Source organism: Micromys minutus (assembly GCF_963924665.1).
Source record: "Micromys minutus genome assembly, chromosome: 4".
Classification (NCBI taxonomy): domain Eukaryota; kingdom Metazoa; phylum Chordata; class Mammalia; order Rodentia; family Muridae; genus Micromys; species Micromys minutus.
The window spans coordinates 75,679,742-75,697,383 of NC_137973.1; the positions used below are offsets into that span (position 1 = coordinate 75,679,742).

The following is a 17,642-nucleotide window of genomic DNA, read 5'->3' on the forward strand; positions in this document are numbered from 1 at the left end:
ACCACCTTGCTTTGGCCGACTGTTAGACTTTGCTCCTGGAACCTGGCTCATTATCCCTATTTGGAATCCCCCTACCCTTGAGCTCTAAAAATGCCTTGTCCGCCTCACTTCCAAGGCTGACCTCTCCAACCCCACCTTAGGGGGAGGCAACCCATGTACACAAATAAAAAAGCTAGCTTTAATTACTTTGGCCAAGATGATTTGGGGCAGAGGCCTTTCTCCTCCCATCTTTGGGATTAACAGAGGCAAGGAGAAGTTCTACCTCAAAAGTTTAGAAGCAAAAATCATTTCCCTCTAACTCACTATGGTCATGTCAGCTTGAGAAGAGATTTCCTGTGGCTTTGGGTTGTGTGTGTGTGTGTGTGTGTGTGTGTGTGTTCATGCATGTGTGAAAGGACATGTCACAATCACAGAGATAATAGTCACAGGAGGACATGCATAGGTGGAGGGTACCAAAAGGACAAAGTACCTCAGACATCTCATTTCATTGCCACAAGTGGTCTGAAGTGGGAATTTGTATAATCCTTGTTTATCCAGGAGTCCTGGCAGGAGAGCACAGGTCTGTCAAGAGTTTGGTAAATTTCTGGGTTAGTACTTGTCTTGGTCAGGGTTTCTATCCCTGCATAAACATCATGACCAAGAAGCAAGTTGGGAAGGAAAGGGTTTATTCAGCTTACACTTCCACATTGCTGTTCATCACCAAAGGAAGTCAGGACTGGAACTCAGTCAGGTCAGGAGGCAGGAGTTGATGCAGAGGCCATGGAGGGATGCTGCTTACTGGCTTGCTCCTCTTGGCTTGCTCAGCCTGCTTTCTTATAGAACTCAGGTCTACCAGCCCAGGGATGGCACCACCCACAATGGGCTGGGCCCTCCCTCCTTTATCACTAGTTGAGAAAATGCCTTACAGCTGGATCTCATGGAGGCATTTCCTCAAGGGAGGCTTCTTTCTCTGTGATAACTCCAGCTTGTGTCAAGTTGACACAAAACCAGTCAGTAATATTTATTCCCTGCAACACTAAATAGAGCTTTTAAAGAGCTTTTGGGGATTAGGGATGTAAGCTCATAATAGTAGGGTGCCTTGCCCTAAAGAGCAAAGCAAACAAAAACAAACCCCACAAAACTTTGAACCTCTATGGGAATTAGGAAGATGACTTCTGTTGAGCAAGGAGGAGGACCCATGTTCAAATCTCCCGAGCCCACATAAAAAGCTGGGTGTGGTAACTTGTGTCTGTAACTCTAGCACTGTGGGAAGTCAGAGTCAGGAGGATTCTGGAGCTCACTGGCCTTGGGTTATCTCCAGGTTCAGTGAGAGATGCTGTCTCAGTGCAACAAGTCAGCCGATGAAAGATGGGACACCAGAGGTCTTCTTGTCTCTACACACTTACACACATGTCCCCATAAACACACACACACACACACACACACACTCCAAATAAATCAATAAAATGAAAAGCATTTGCATTAGGATGTACGAATTGTTTGTAGGTAGACGTTCTTTGATCTAGATATCATCAATGGTCTTTCCAGCTTGGAAGTAGTGAGCAGATGATTTTCTAAGTTCAACAAGTTCTAGGCTAGGAGGAAGATGCTATTCCAACAAAATCAACCAATGGCAGGGCGGGGCCAGTGTGATGGCTCACTGGGTGAAAGCACTTGCGATGCAGGGCTGATGATCTGACTTCAATTACCTGGGAAAGATGAGAATCAACTCCTGAAAGTTGTCCTCTAGCTTTTATGAGTGCAGTGTGGCACTTAGGCACATGCTACATGTACATGTCTACACACACATACACACACATATACACACTCACAATAAAATGAAGATTAAACTTTTAAAAAATGATTCAAATTCACAAGTTCTGTCCAGCTCAAATTTAATAATGGAAGGAGTTGTATAGGACAGTGGATTAGAAATGTTAAGTCATTTTCAAATCTGACCACAGTTGGCTAACTTTTCCTCTTGCCTGATCATACCCTCCACTACCTTTTCTTCTAGGTGTTTTCTGCTACAGTCAGTACTACTGTGGACCCTTTCCGATGTCTTAAGTCTCTTTCTTTCCCTCCCAGGGACTCCTGTGCATGCTTGAGTCTCAGCAATTTCCCCTTAGTTTAAGAAACAGGGAGAATGGGCCAGAAGGTGGTCTAGAGCCATGATTGTGTATATGAGAAGTGTTAGCATCCAGAGGAGAGTGAGGGATGGGAGGAGCCGCCCAGGACACTGGAAGCATCAAGAGACTCAGGAGAGCTGAGTCTTTATTAGCTTCAGGTTCTCCTCTGAGTCAGAACAACAGTGTCCAGCCCACAGCATCTGGTTAGATAACGTGTGTGGAGCACTCCAGCAGTGGCTGGCACACGGTTCATGCCATGGGACACAATTATTTTCTTTTAAATGCCACACTCCTATCCCACTAAGCGTTGCGGTACAGTACTTCACTGAGTACTGGCCATGAGCAAACAGAATCCCAGTGAAACTGCATAGATTTTATATTTTCAGGAGAGGCAGAGCGAACACTTCTCTGTTTGTGTTGACTGTCGGAATGGACTCTTCGCTCTTCTGGGACTATTGGATGGTGTGCAATCCTAGTTGCTCATCAAGGTGCTCCTTAGTGATGGTCTAGAGAACTGGATAGGGCTCAGGAAAGGCATTTCAGTTTAGGGCTGGAAGCCGTTTTAAAGGAGAGACAGAAAGGAAGCTTTATTTCTGTAGCCTTATTTTAAACAAATGTAAGAACATTCCAGCATTAAACATACCCTTAACCACTCATTGGCTTGTGGACTCTGAAGTCCAGATACAAAATAATTTGTTCTTCATGCCTTGACAGCTATGCCGAGTCACAGCATCCTAATAAAGAATGTGACACCCAAGTTATGCTGGGCATGGAATGATTAGACCAAATACCATCAAGATGTCTTATTTAAGGAGAGCGTATGGGAGATGATACACTTAGTGGTCCTGAAGTGAGAGCCAGATGTCTGATAGTTGCACATTAGCTATCCCCAAGTTTAATGGGCCCAGAGTAAGAAGGGTGCAAGGGTGGACCAGTGATTGGTTTCATGGGGGGATGGTAGATGAATAGACCAACAAGGGAAGGGGATAATTTGATTTGGTTAAAATGGTGTCAAGATTACACAGTTATGTCTGAGTACATTCATATGTTGGCTTATAATAGTCCTGTGGTTTATGGTATTTTGTTGAATGCAGGATTTACTCTGGAAAATTGAATTTATGGTCATGTTTTTATGCTAGGGGAAGATACCCATGATCGTTTGATTTAAACTGACATCGATTGTTCTTTCAGATGTGACAGCTAATGAGACTGGCAGGTCCCCTGCTGGATCAATGGCCTTTTTAGTTTAGTTCATAGTTAAGAGCCACACATTTTCTGCCTCATAAATAGTTTCTAAGCCATAAGTATAGGAAATAAAGAGATATTGGCCATGTTTTAGGAGTATATATATAAAACACTGTTAAACCACAGCTGGGTTTCTGAGCCAGCAAGATGGTTTAGTGGGAAAAGATACCATCCCTGGGAACCACCTGGTAGGAGAGAATCGGCTCCTACAACTGTCCTCTTACGCCCATATGCATGTGTCATGGCGTGCGTATTTCTTTATGTGTGCACACGTGCAAATAAGTGGGAAAAAAAAGAGACGGGCTGTTGTTTGGGGAAACAAGACTTAGCTCTGCTGCCTTCTCACAGAATGGCTCCTGATTCTCTCATCTGCAAAGCAGGGCAGACATGCCTTCCTGTTGGGTTTAAAGAAGATAGTGTTCATTAACAGCAGGTAGAATGTTCGGAATACTGCGTATTAGCAGTATCTTCAAAGGGAATATAGAAGGCCCTAAGACATAGGATGGCCACCACCACTGTTCATAAAGGTTCATCAGAACCACTACAAAGCCAGCATGGCATGTGTCCATTCCTCTGAGGTGATGTCTGGTCAGTTCTGGCTGAGAGGGATTTCCGAATGTCTCCTGGTTACTTACCAGCCCAAACATTCTAACCGAACAGCTTTGTAATTTAACATGTTAGGAAAGTAACTCCATCCAACAGTCGCCACTGGAATTGTGCAAACTGTTTAGGTGAGTAAGTTTGGTTTAGTTTCATTATTATTAAAACCTGAAAAACTTGGGCTTTTCTCGAGTATGTTGGGATACAAGAACTAGAAAGATGTTAGTGATCTGAATTTTAATATTTTCCTTTTATCAGTGAGAAATCCTAGGTTAAGTGAATAATTTGCCTTATTAGCCACAGATTTAATTTCTGCTGGACTCTGACCAGGGTTATGTAAAAGAGTGGGTAATGACAAACTGTTCTAAACTCACCATCATTTTAGTCTCCTGCATGTAACTGGTTTATATCCAAACACCCTGTGTTGAAGGTAAATTCATTTAGTTTTCCAGGGGTTACATTATGAAATGAATATGTTAGGAAGTCTCAAGGGATACAGTTAATCCTGTTATGCACGTATAATGAGATTTCTTTAGAACACACCATGCAATTATGTGTGCTTTGAGCAATTCTAAGCTAACCTGATCACATTTCTGAGCTCTGATTTAGCATGTTTAAGCTCAGACTCTCACACTTGTTCTTCCCCTGTGTAGAAGCCACACACACACACACACACACACACACACACACCTGTTGTATTTTGAATAGGACTGACCCTAGAAGGGCTCATATATTTGAATACTTGGTCAGGAGGGAGTGGTACTACTTGACAGGGATTAGGAGGTGTGGCCTTGGAGTGGGCATGGTCTTGTTAGAGGAAGTGTGTTATTGGGGGTGGACTTTGAGGTTTTTAAATGCTCAAGCCAAGCCTAGTGTTTCTCTTCCTGCTGCCTGCCAATAGAGATGTAGAATTCTCAGCTATCTCTCCAGCACCATGTCTGCCTGTGTGCTGCCATAGTTAACTAGTACAATAATGGACTAAACTCCTGAATGTAAGCCAGCTCCAGTTAATTTTTTTTTTTCATAAGAGTTGCCATGGTCATGGTGTTTCTTCACAGTAATAAACCACTGACTAAGACCATCTCAATTACTTATTTTGTTTCCTAAAAACTGCCATTATATCTATGGTGAAAGTGTAGGGATATGTGTTTCATATGCTCATCAGAAATCTTAACCTCAAACATTTGGCTGTAAAATGGCAGTTATGAAAGGGACATATAGAATTTTCCATGTGAATGGTCCATTTCATTATTTCAGGAATTTTGATAGTGTTATTTAGAAAGTATTTATGATGTGCAAGTTGCATGCATTCTTTTAATTTGCACTACTGTGGTTCTCCAGGTCCTCCATGCATCATGTTTGTTCCCTGAGGGTTTGTTAAAACACCCAATGCTATACTCTATCCTGGAGTTTCTGATTCAGCAGGGTTCAGAAAGTTTACATTTCTAATAAATTCTCAAGTGGTGCACTGCTGGCCAGGGAGCTGTTTCAGAAGTACTGCATGCTTCACACCAGGGAGGCAGGACATGTCAACCTGCATATTACTTGTGAAAAAAAAAAAACCCAAACAAACAGGAATCGTGGTCATATAACTTGCCTAAGACATAGGTGGTAATAGTGCTGAGTTTGAAAGATTGCTTGATTCTATAGTCTATACTGTATTCCAAAGCCTATAGTCTCAATTTCTGTGCTAAGTGTTTTAACACCAACCTATTCTGTCTAGGCAGAAAAGCAGCATTGCTGTTGTGATAGTTTGCATATGTTTGTCTCAGGAAGTGGCACTATTAGGTGTGGCCTTGTTGGAGGAAGTGTTACTGTGGGGGTGGGCTTGGAGATCTTCCTCCTAGCTGCCCAAGGATGCCCAGTCTGTTACTGGCTTTCTTCCTTTGGATGAAATTGTAGAACTCTCAGCTCCTCCTGTACCATGCCTGTCTGGATGCTGCCATGCTTCCACCGTGATGACAATGGATTGAATCTCTGAACCTGTAAGCCTCCCCCAATTAAATGTCGTTTATAAGACTTGTCTGGTGTCTGTTCACAGCAGTAAAACCCTAACTAAGACAGCTGTGTTGTATCAACAGCAGTTGGAATGGATCCTAGTAATAAGGCAGGTCTCCTATGACTCCCAGTATCATGTTCCAAATATATTAAAAAATGGATGTTGCGATATGGTCTTAATCAAAGTCAGAGTGGAGGGGACAATAATATACTCCTATGATTAACTTCCTTATGCAGAAAGGATGTGGGATAAAGGGAACCCTGACAACATGCCTGCAGTGTCCACTTAGGACATTTATCTTTTTGTTGCTGTTTACTTTTGAGATTGTTTTAATGAATTTCTCCTCTTCCTTTCCTTCCTCCAAACCATAACCCCTCCTTGCTCTTCTTTGTTATTGATGCATTGTATGTATGCACTGGTACACATACACATCTCTATATATTCCTAAATATAACATGTTGAGTCCATATGTTACTTGTATGTTTTCAGTGCTATTTAGCACTGAACAACGCATTAATGGTCCTCATTCTGAGGACCACCTGTCCCTCTCCCAGCTTTATTCAGTTGCTTCTAGTTCTTTGTATAGGGTTGAAGCCTCATGGGCTTTCTCACTTGGCATGTTTGTTGGTGTCCTCTCATGTTTGGGCAGTCCTGTTGGTGAGACTTTATGGATACAGCTTCTGATGTTAATAGGAGACAGTGTCACAGCAAATTTCCTGATCCTCTGGCTTTTACTGTCTTCCTGCCCCTTCATCTTCATTGTTCCCTGAGCCTTACTTAAGTGTAGGAGTGCTTTTTAGATGTATTATGGCACTTTTCTTTACTAGCCATGCTGATGGTGTTCTCTTAGGCTTGTGTGTCCCCACTAGCAGGAGGGAGGACTCACCTGTGTGCCTAAGCATACACGAGGCATATCACACGTGAGGAAATAGGAGCACAAAGAGCTAGCAGCACAGCGTTCTTCAAAGCAGTTTATTAGTGAAAATCTGGAAACCTAAAAATTTAACAGTAGTTTAACAAAATGTGGCACATATGAAGAAATATCATGCATCCATTAAAAAAGATGTAGAAATACATATGACACAGCAAGATAGCATGATACTGTTGAGTGAAAAAGTTACAAAACAGCATGTACAATTGATCCCGTTAAAAAAATCTGCAAGTGTGCGGAGAATCTGGAGACCAACACCTGTCACAGCACTTCTCAGATGATGGAACTGGAGGCCATGTTTTTATCTTTACCTCTAAAATTTCCTTTTGTCAGCATATTATGACTTGTATTAATAAAAAAGCATTAACAATTCTTAAAAAGTCTACTGTGTCGTAGGAGTAAGAGTACAGCTTAGGGACTGAGGTACAGAGGTGCACATACATTAGTCTAATACTGCTTCACTGGTTCTCAGGGTGTCTTGAAGCTAAACCCCAGTTCAAAGGCACTGTGTGGAAGTAAGGTGGTTAGAGCTCATCTTTCTTTAGAGCTGTGATTCTCAGCCTGCCTAGCATCCTCTAATCCAGTTCTTCATGTTGTGGTGACCCCCAACCATAGAATTATTTTCATTGCTACTACATAACTGTAATTTCTCTACGGTTATGAATCAAAATGTGTTTTCTGATGGTCTTAGGTGAGCCCTGTGAAAGGGTCATGCAACACATGTGAAAGTCATCCACAGGCTGAGAACCACTGCTTTAGACGATGGGTCCACATTCCCAGGAACCTGTCACCCAGGTCCTGCCGTTCTAAGCAATACTTTCTGTACTGACACTAAATGTATCCTTCGACCTTCGTACCCACTTCTTAGACTGGTCTGTAAGGAGTTCAGCCAGTCAGAGTGGTGGTAAGGCTTACAGAGGCAAGGGGAAATGTTCAAGTGTTGTCAGGTCACAGGCGCCTGAGGGTGACTGGCCAGCTCTGTCAGCTCCACAGCAGACTCACAACTGACTACTGCAGGATCATGCAAATGGCTTACTGTACAACCGCGGGGCCCTGCTTCCAGAATTTGGCTCAGTAGGTTTTGTGGGGAAGACACAGGTATTAGAATTTTTCCCTTTTACCTAACAAGTATTTATTAAGCATATATAAGAGCCAAGCTGTGTGCTAAGAGTAATTTATGATTAACAGATTATAGTCTCTATCTTAGAAAGGCTAGATTCTAAAGTGACAGGTACATGCTAAATAAATAAATTATAAAAATAACAACATAATTACAATTAATAGTTAATGGTAAAGAAAGTAAAATTAAGTTTTTGTGTTAAAATATTTAGAAAGCTGTCACAGGGGAGATTAACACTACTACTAATCCACAGGCCTGCACAGACAAAGTATAAATAAGGTAGAATATTTGAAAACAGCAATTAGCATTTTCAACAAGTTCCCAGCAATGCTGATACTGCTGGTTTGATGTCTTGTACTTTGCCAACATTCTAATCAGGACAAAGTGAGGAAGGCAGGTGTGGAACTTTCGTTAAGGCCAGTTTTATGATGGGACAGTGCACAGGGAAGCAGAGGGCTTGGAGCACATCTGCCTGTCGGCCATGCTCCGACAGCTCTTCACTCTGGCTTGTGCAGCTAAGCAGTTCATTCCAAAGTTTCAGGTGTTGGGACTGTGTGTGACAAAGCACGGCCTTGAGACCTCTCTGCATGAACAAGTCTGTCCTGTCCTCTCACCTTGTCCCCGCTACTTCACCTCAGAACCATCCTTTCCAACAAACACCCGCTTCCTTTTGCTCCTGCTATGAAGGCATCCGGTTGGGAGGATGGGCTGTAGCAACCTGGGGATGTTGGCCTTACACTTATTTTCCTTGTCTGTCAGAGCAACACCATTTTTTTTTTTTTTTTTTTGATTAGCACCATGAAAAAAATGTTTTAACTATAACCTTGTGGGTTAGATTACTTTAAGGACAAAGGTGGCTAAAATCCACTTATTTTTCAGTTTGTACTGGGCCTATAAATATCTCCTTGTTTATTATTTCACAAATATATGCAGCCTCCACTTATTACTGGGCTACTGAGTTATGCTCAGGGGTTAAGGGCTTAGTTAAATAACTAACTGAATTGCACAATGAATTAACAGGCTTTCTGAGAGTTTTATTCTATGCTTAAAAATTTTCTTGGGCCTTTACCTGAGCAAAAACTAAACCCACAACTTTAAGTCAAAACCCAAATTAAACAAAACACCCAACCAAACAATAAAGCTCATTAAAACAAAACCAGGACTATGTTGGATCTGTGATAGACGAAGGTACAAAGGTACTTTGCTCCTATGAATACTACAGCACAAACCCTCTTGTATATTCCAGAACCAGCACTCCTACTGGAAAGCGGAAGGTCCTGCTACAGAGCTGGGTCTGGCAGGGTTTAAGGCAGGCAGAGAGTGGACTTCAGGGAGCAAGCACAGCACAGATGGAAGACATGTTCCTCAAGCACATGCTGCTGGTGTCAGGACTAAAAGGGGCATCTGTGTACAGAACGTTTACTGTGTCAGGTCTTTGCCTAAAAGCACAAAACACAAAACACCCCTTGTGGGATCGTCTCCTGTTAAGTAACATACTTATCCCCAATTTAATGATAAATTCTAAATCATTAATTCTAAATTCAGTTCTAAATCTGAGCTGAACCCCAGGGAGCCTAACATGTGAGGGGACAAACACAGAATCAAGCCAGTCCACATTTATATCTTCTCCTGTTTAAAGTCACCCAAATTTTTATAGTGCCTCAAAACCTAAATTTGGACAAACATAACAGAAGGCAGTTTAGGCTGTAAAACTTCCTTTCTACAGGAGAAAAATCACCACCAACAAAACTTCAGTCACTGATTCTCTGAGCACTAGCATCTCAGGCTGTTTTTGCAGTTCCTTAAGTATGTAACTCACGCAAGTCAGAGCTTTCTTTACAGGACTAGAAAACTACAGAGGAACTTATCTTACAGCAGAGAAATAAAGGGGTTGTTAATGTTGGGACCAAGAACTAAGTTTTCCATGTTTACCAAGCTCTTAGGCACTCTTGACACAAATGGATGTTTTAAAGTGCTATTTAAATAGTACTTTGGAGCTCAAATTACAGTTCAAGAATCTCCGAGTCAGTGCACTCATGACACCTTTGTCCTTCACTGTTAAGCTACTCTGAACAAATTTATGCTCTCTTGGTTCTAGACTCAACACAACCTTTTCCTTCTACCTGGGTCAGCTTCTGACATCTCAGATCCAAACTAGCTAATTTCTAAACACAATACTTTTATTTCTTCCATCACAATATTAATCCTGTTAGAGGTTAATTTTTGTTTTTGTCTTCTTTAGGAACATCTTGTTCACAGTAGCAATAAATGTCTTTTGAATGGATGGATGACTGATGAATGAATTTGGCCTGAAGACCTAACTGAAGAATTCCTCAATTGGCAATTTATAGCACCTTTGGCTGATGGATAGCATGGTGCTCAGCAATTATCTAGTTCCAAAGTGTCATTTGTCACCTCCAGAGGGGCACTGCATGACCGGAGACCGTGATGGAGATGGCCTACAGCCACGGTATGACTTAGCCTATAAGGAATGCTGCTGCACTAATCCATATTTTACACACATTCATTGTTCAACAAGTCTTACTGTAGTGTAGTATCTTCTCAATGACTGCAATTCTGATTAAGCATCAAATTTTGGCAACTGAATAATCTTAACAATTATTCTTAGTGAATGAATCTGTCCTCAGAGCTCTGCAACCTTAACAAAATTATAAAATTAGGTAATGCTTTTCAAGACTCAGGTTTAAAAGAAACTATCCAGTAGTGTATAAAACATAAATAAACCGAACCCAACCCAAACCAAGCAAAACTCCAAAGCCACGAGGCCCTACTAAAGCCTAGTATTTAAGTCATCTGCTTCCTATTGGACAGCAAGGTAAAAAGGAGTTTTTACTTTATTCTTTGGCTATTGTACCTAATAAATGAGTCACTGGTGTCATGCACAATAAATTTATTTTGCATAAAAGAAAAAGCTTGCCGTTAATGAAAAATTCAGTAGAAAAGAATTCTTTTGTTTTTAAGTTGGGGCTCAAAAAGTAGAAGTTGCTCGTTAGTGAAACCTCAGTAGAAAGAGAATTGTTTAAGAAAACATTCTTGCAATTGAAATTGCTAACATAAATTCTGTAACCAAGGAGGAACCATGCAGTTTTATTGGCAGAATAGCCAGCTTCTGATGGCTTGTAATTTTTCTTTTTCAGTCTCTTACAGCATTAACATTGACAGATATTTAAACCTGCGTTAGAATTACTTATATAAATACGGTGTCACGATGGGTAACCTCTCATGGTCTCCCGATTTAATTGAGAAGTTCTAAGTAGGTGATCGGCACCTTGCCCTTCTGATTTCCTCTCTCCCCCATTAGCCAGTCGGAGTCCATTCCAACGACACTGAACACAGTGATCACCTACAAAATACAAGATTTTCAGTCATTAACTATATTAAAATAGGAATATAGCAAATATCAGATTTGTATTAAATGTTTCCTCACTATTTAAAGACTTAACATATCCATTTATCTGGAAAATCATGGATTTCATCAGTGGCAGTTCTGAATCTAATAAGACTCATGTGCAAACATTTAAAACATTATCTCTACTAATCTACTGTATAAAATAAAAATCCTAAAGTGTCAATATTAACAAGTGAAATCCATAAAACATTCGTGATAAACTAGTTCTAAGTTAGTAGTGAGAAGTTTACATTTTGCTCTAATATTAGACTAGGTATGTCTGTTATATATAATTTTCTTCCTAGACAAGTATCACTCACCTCGTCTGCCAGAAGTGACAGCTCACTACTATTTGCAGCATCATAATCATAGAGAACCCTGGCCTTCCTGCTGCTGCTTGATTCTTTAAGGTCATTGAGGTTAGAAGGACAGGTGATTACTAGGTTACCGGTTGGAGCCACAGCAGAAGGACCAATCGCATTTGACAAAGCATACGGTGCAGGTGTCCCAGAAGTCTGATTGTTGTTAGAAAGATAATTGGATGGAAAACTGTTGGGGGGAGAAAGGAAGACACCTCACTTATGTATTTTCAAGTGATTAAGGTTTCTCACTGTCACCACTTGGTGGCACCATTTACTGCCTTCCCCACTGGCAAGATCAGCTCCGTGAGGAAGTGTGGTGGCCTTTCTCTTCCCTCTTAGTCAGCACTCAAATAGAAAATCCTTGAAGGTTGACTTCAAAGCTGTCTCTCTCCATTGACTTGAATTTAAAGAACATTTGGACTACATTCCTCCCTGAGGTGTATATGTGTGATGTTTATTCTTAGGTGCTGCCAAGAATATATATGCCACATATATTTTTGTATATATGCGCACGTACACATATATATGTTTGTAAAGTTAAAATCTCTTTTCCTCTCTGTGAATTGTTAAAACAAAAGAAAGCTAAGTAGTAGGTAGTATTGTAAAAGTGAAGTTTCCTTATTTACTTATTTGGAAGTATTTGGTTGCCTGAGCTTTGTCATAAAACCATTTTCTACCAAAATCTATCACATTTTCCTATCAACCAGTCATAAGTACACACATAACACGCTCAGCACTGCTACTATAAGAACCAGTGTCATAAATACTTTAAGGGACATACAGACTGAGAGAGAAAACATTCAATGTAATTTATTATGATTGATAATTATGATGAAATATAAAACTCAATAGGAGAATATAGCAAATTTTACAAGGCAAGTTTTCTATTAATTTAAAGGAAAAATAAAAGTCCTACTGTAAGCAAGTGACATAGTGCAGATTTCCAGTACATTTAAAACACTGCCTGTGCGGTCCATCTACACTGACACTGCCTGTGCTTACTAAGCAGATGCTCTTCTACCAAATCATATACACTGCCCCATATTTAGGTTTTAATCAATCTAGGCATTAAAACATAGAAGGCCTTTCATCTGTTAAGCAATATGAAATTCATGCCTTGGAAAATGATACTGTCCTTCCATTTTTTGTATTTATTTTACATTATGTGTATACATGTTTTCCCTCTATGTATGTATGTACGTATGTATGTATGCGAATCACACATTACTGTTGGATCACTTGGACTCAAGGTTATAGATGGCTGTGAGCTACCATATGGGTGCTAGGAATTGAACTCAGGTCTGCTCAGGAGCAAGTTCTCTTAACAATCCAGTCATCTCTACAGCCTGATGAAATACAGTCTCATGACCACTATGCTGCCTAGAACCAGTCAGTCACTAGCGGCAGGGCCTGTATTACTCGTATCTCTGACCCTGCTCTGCCTGACTGCGGAGGCCAACAGTGCAGGGACCCTATGCTTCCCATTCCCACCCGTCCCTAACCAGTTCTCCAGACCATTACAGTAGACACTATATATTGTCCACCATCTTTTGTTGCAAATGTCTGAAGATGTTTCCTGACTAAATGGAATGATACTATATATAATTGTAGCCATACAGACAATTTTTCCAAAACTTTAGCCTCTTGCATTCATGAACTTTTGTGTTGATTTTCCACCAGGTCCCAACTGCTATCCCTCCTAGGCATCCCTCCCATCTAGGCCTTACTAATCTGTTAGTGTAAGGTGAAGAAGCATAGTTTCCACTGTCTTCTTTATCACATTTCCTCTAATAATTCCACTCAAGCGCCTGCCGGTACCACACTAGCCTTCCTTCGTGTCGTCAGTTACAGTAGCCACGCTGTGCTGTATCTTTCACATCACTACATTCACTTGACAAAATCTCCCCAACACAGACTCAGTGCTAGTGTAGCCACTGTGTCGGAAGAAAAAGAAAAACCTCTGTCTTACATTTGTGAGTAGAGCTTCTTAAACTGGTCTACAATGTTGTCTGGCACAGTTCATTAGGTCTAGGCAATTCACTTGTTCTCCTGATGACCATTTTATATTATAGCATCTCTTTTACCTTAAAAATAGCAGCCATTCCCGCCAAAGCCTTACACCCAGCCAATGAACTTGCTCCTTTTTAATGAAGCAACAGCGAGGGAAGTGGTACCTAGTCCTACTGCTAATGGGCTGCCTGAATGCTGCGGCTGACCCTGTTCTAGGTACACAGACTGTCTTGAGGGAGATGACTCTAGAAACCCCTCCCTCTGTCCAATACGACTACAAGTTCTCAATCTATTTTGTCATTCTCCTCAACCTGGGAGGCCACTGTTACCCCTGAATTTAAAGGGACACACCTGCAGATTCTCTTCCCTTTGGCTGCTTTACAAAGAACTACCTGGAGCCTTTGCTCAGTCAGCTGTCAATTCCTCTTCTAGCCTCGCACACAAGCTGCTGAGCCAGCTACACTTGTTGATTCAGCTATCTGTGGTGAGCGTGACTCCAGTATTCCCTCTAGCTTGCCACCTCACCACAGAGACCATATATCTTTTTTTTAAAAAAAGTGCTGGAAGGTTAAAGCCTTTTAATTAGCAAAAAATTAATAATAATAAAAAAAACCTCACTAACTCTGTGCCTGGTGCTTGTTTCCTTATGTATAGTTCCTATGAACTAACAGTGTCTACCCTGTGTGGTGGTGAAGATGACAAAGTCTATGAAACACACATATGAGGTGTCTGGATACAACTTAAGTCCTTACAGAAGTGACAGGTGTTACTCAGCTACTACTACCAACAATGCTATCACAGCATGGCTCTTCTCTCTAGGAATAGCTTTGGGTTGGTTAGTGCGGTCTGGATGCTTTGTTATTTGTTAAGGTCTGCATATTAAAACCTAAAGTAAGTAAGTAACTAACTAGAAAAAGTGTCTCATTATGTCCCAGGCTGGCCCCTGCCAGGGGACCCTCTCTGGAAAAAGGATTCCCTCTACTCCTGTCACAGTAATACAATCCCCTGAAGGTAGAGAAGAGGCAAGATGGACTGTCTTCTCTAGGAGCACGCTGGTCTACGCTGTACGGTGCTTGAGATGTGCTGGCTTCCCATGGCTGAATGACTACAAGCACAGCCCACCCACTAAACTCGCAGCCTCAGGCAAGTGGGAAGGAAGCGTTTAGGTTTCTCAGGCTTAAACTGTTCTGCATTCAGACACAAATGCTACCACTAAAACACTAAGTATTTAGACAAGTAAACCAGGCAGATCTACCAGAAAACGAATAGGCCAAGTTTTATTTTGAGGATCTAAAACTAGCTTTGTGATGTTGCCTAACTTTAGTGTAGGCCTAAATCTGAAGGATACATTTGCAGGATGAACACTGCAGTGACTTTGTAAACTGTATTTCTTGAGACAATGTTCTGCTGTTTTTCAGTGCTCTTGCTCAATGGTTATGTAAATCCCCGACTCCTTACTACAGTTTACTTTTAAGGCCATTCATGAAGTCTGCCCACACCTCTAGCCGCACAAACACTCCTTATCCACCAAAACATTGCTCTCACTAGAATAAAAGTAGTGACAATGTCCCACACTCTCGGCTTCTCTCTGTGTATCCTGGATGGCCTGTAACATGTATCCTTGTTCTTCCATCTGGATGACACTAAAATAACTCCATCTGAGAACTCAGCTAGAATCAGCTGGGCCATAATTAGATGTCCTCGCCGCACCCCACTACTTGTCCCGTTTTCCGTTTTCTGTGGCTATCTATGGCTAGTACTCTTAGAACCCTACATGCATTGTTAAAATACCACTTTCATATGATCTCCACTAAAGCAAATTCCCTATCTTGTTTGCTGATGTAAGTCCAGAGTATATTTGGAACCAAAGGCAGGGATTCTATAAATATTTGATAGCTAAATAATTCAGTTATATGCTTTATATACCATTTTACTTTAAAGTATATTACCATACTCAAAATAATTATATAAGGGGCTTGAGGTCTTTGGACTATTCCAAAATTAACAAACATGAATTCGTTTGCCTTTAAGAATAGTGTTAATTTAGCCATATCTATCTTACTTAACAAACAGCAAAAAGTACTCAGGAGTAAGAGGAAAGTTAAGCCTTAATATCTTTTTTATATGGCACTAGAAAACCATTCTAATTATCTTGTCATCTCAGGCAACATCCTTTTGTGCTAGAAAAGCTAAAAATGTTACCTCAGAAGTCTGATAATAACAAAAAAGGCAACTGTATACAAGCTAACGTAATCCTTAACTCTTCTAATTTTCATTCCTGCTGTTGGACTATACATAAAAATCTTAAACCTGAAGGTCTTTCATCAGGACTTTTGTTGTTGTTGTTAGTGAGCAAAGTAGAGTTTAGGCACAGCATGTGTCATGCTTTGTTTTTGTTTCATTCATTCCTCTTCCCACTGCCCTCCCTCATCACCCTGCTGGCTGGCCTGGGAGGTGGATTCTCTTGCTTTACCTCCCATCTTACTGTTGCAGTGCTGGGGTGACAGATCCATGCTGCCCTCTGATTCCCCCAGGTGGCCATGCCTGTGTGCCCAGTGCTCACCCACTAAGCCTCTTCTCCCCCTTTATCATGACTTTCGTACAGAAAAGGGAGATGCTACCTTCCCAGCTGTTTCTGTAGGTCTAACATGTACTGGTAACACTGTGCATAGTAAGTCATCTGGGCTTCTACAAAGTCATTCAGACAGCGGAGATGATGGGCCTGCAATGAAAAAGTTACAGTCAGTTCTCAGACGTTCAAGTGGCACAAGCCAAGGGGAACAAGGAATAGCACTGTCTTGAGGGAGAATAAATTATAGTAACCTACTGTAAAGATTACTAATGGGGGTATTCCTATTGGGCTTAAGAAGATGACTCACTGGGGAACAATATGTTGACAAATTTAGTTTACCTAGCAGGAACCAACAGGAGGATTTATGAAGTGTAAAAAATACATGGTGAGATGTAAGAGAAAATGAACACATTTCTTCAGATCCTTGTAAACTATCTTCAGCCTGCCTTGAGAGCTAACTGCCACAGGAAACTCTCCTTAAATGCAGTGTCTGTCAGGCACCTCAGGATGCCTTCACCTGCATAAACTCTCCTTAGCTGCTAAGTGCTGTCTCAGCGTCTCTGCTGGAAAAGAGTTGACACTCACGTGTGTGCTGCTGATTCCCTCCAGCAGAAGTCGGGTAATCTCTGCCTGACGGTCAAACTCACTCTGAGTTATTCTTAATTCCTGTTCAGACTGAAATCAGAACATACTGTTAGGCTCTCATTAGAAGACTCAGTCCACTTTACATATACCAAAATGAAAAAAAAAAAAGACATTTCTTCAGTATACTTCAAATTAGATAGAATCTGATGATAGACTCTTTTGTGTGTGTCTTAACTGGTTTTCAGTTTCTAGACCTTCCTGTGTCACCAAACACAAGTGACACAACTGATCCCTTAACAACACTCCACCCATGCCAAAGCTTAAGTTGAAGACATTATGACTGTTGAGATACCTCTGTACCTTTCTAGTATTTTGCTGAATTGAGTATTTTACAAAATCATAAGACTACCATAGTTTTGTAAGTATAAAGCAGTATTACTTTCAAAACCTCCAAATTATTACTGTGTGCTTTTCTTCTGTACTTGAAGTTAACAATAGTCTTCAAGTTCAAATAGAAGGTTAAAGAGTAAAGCCATGGGCTTCCCTCTGTTTAGTTACAGCTGTTACCAGCACCGGCTCTTGGTTTCCTTCATGGGATTCTTGGTCTTATACCTTAACTTTCTTTTACAGTTTCTCACTAAGTTATGTATAATAGGCTTTAGTCATTAGCATCATTAAGATGAAAGTTTTCTACCAGTTAT

At 40.9% G+C, this 17,642-nt stretch overlaps 1 protein-coding gene across 1 annotated transcript in view; it reads right to left on the reverse strand.

Moving 5' to 3' along the window:
• Window positions 1–10,897: 10,897 nt before the first annotated feature.
• SH3GLB1 (SH3 domain containing GRB2 like, endophilin B1) overlaps window positions 10,898–17,642 on the reverse strand; it is a 28,321-nt gene continuing 21,576 nt past the window's right edge. Inside the window, exons 6-9 of the mRNA XM_080915467.1 lie at window positions 16,942–17,031; window positions 16,406–16,506; window positions 11,733–11,961; window positions 10,898–11,367 (exon numbers count right to left, since the gene is read on the reverse strand). Of these exons, the coding sequence (XP_080771593.1) occupies window positions 11,260–11,367; window positions 11,733–11,961; window positions 16,406–16,506; window positions 16,942–17,031 (528 nt within the window). The 3' untranslated portion in view covers window positions 10,898–11,259. The remainder of the gene's footprint in view (window positions 11,368–11,732; window positions 11,962–16,405; window positions 16,507–16,941; window positions 17,032–17,642) is intronic.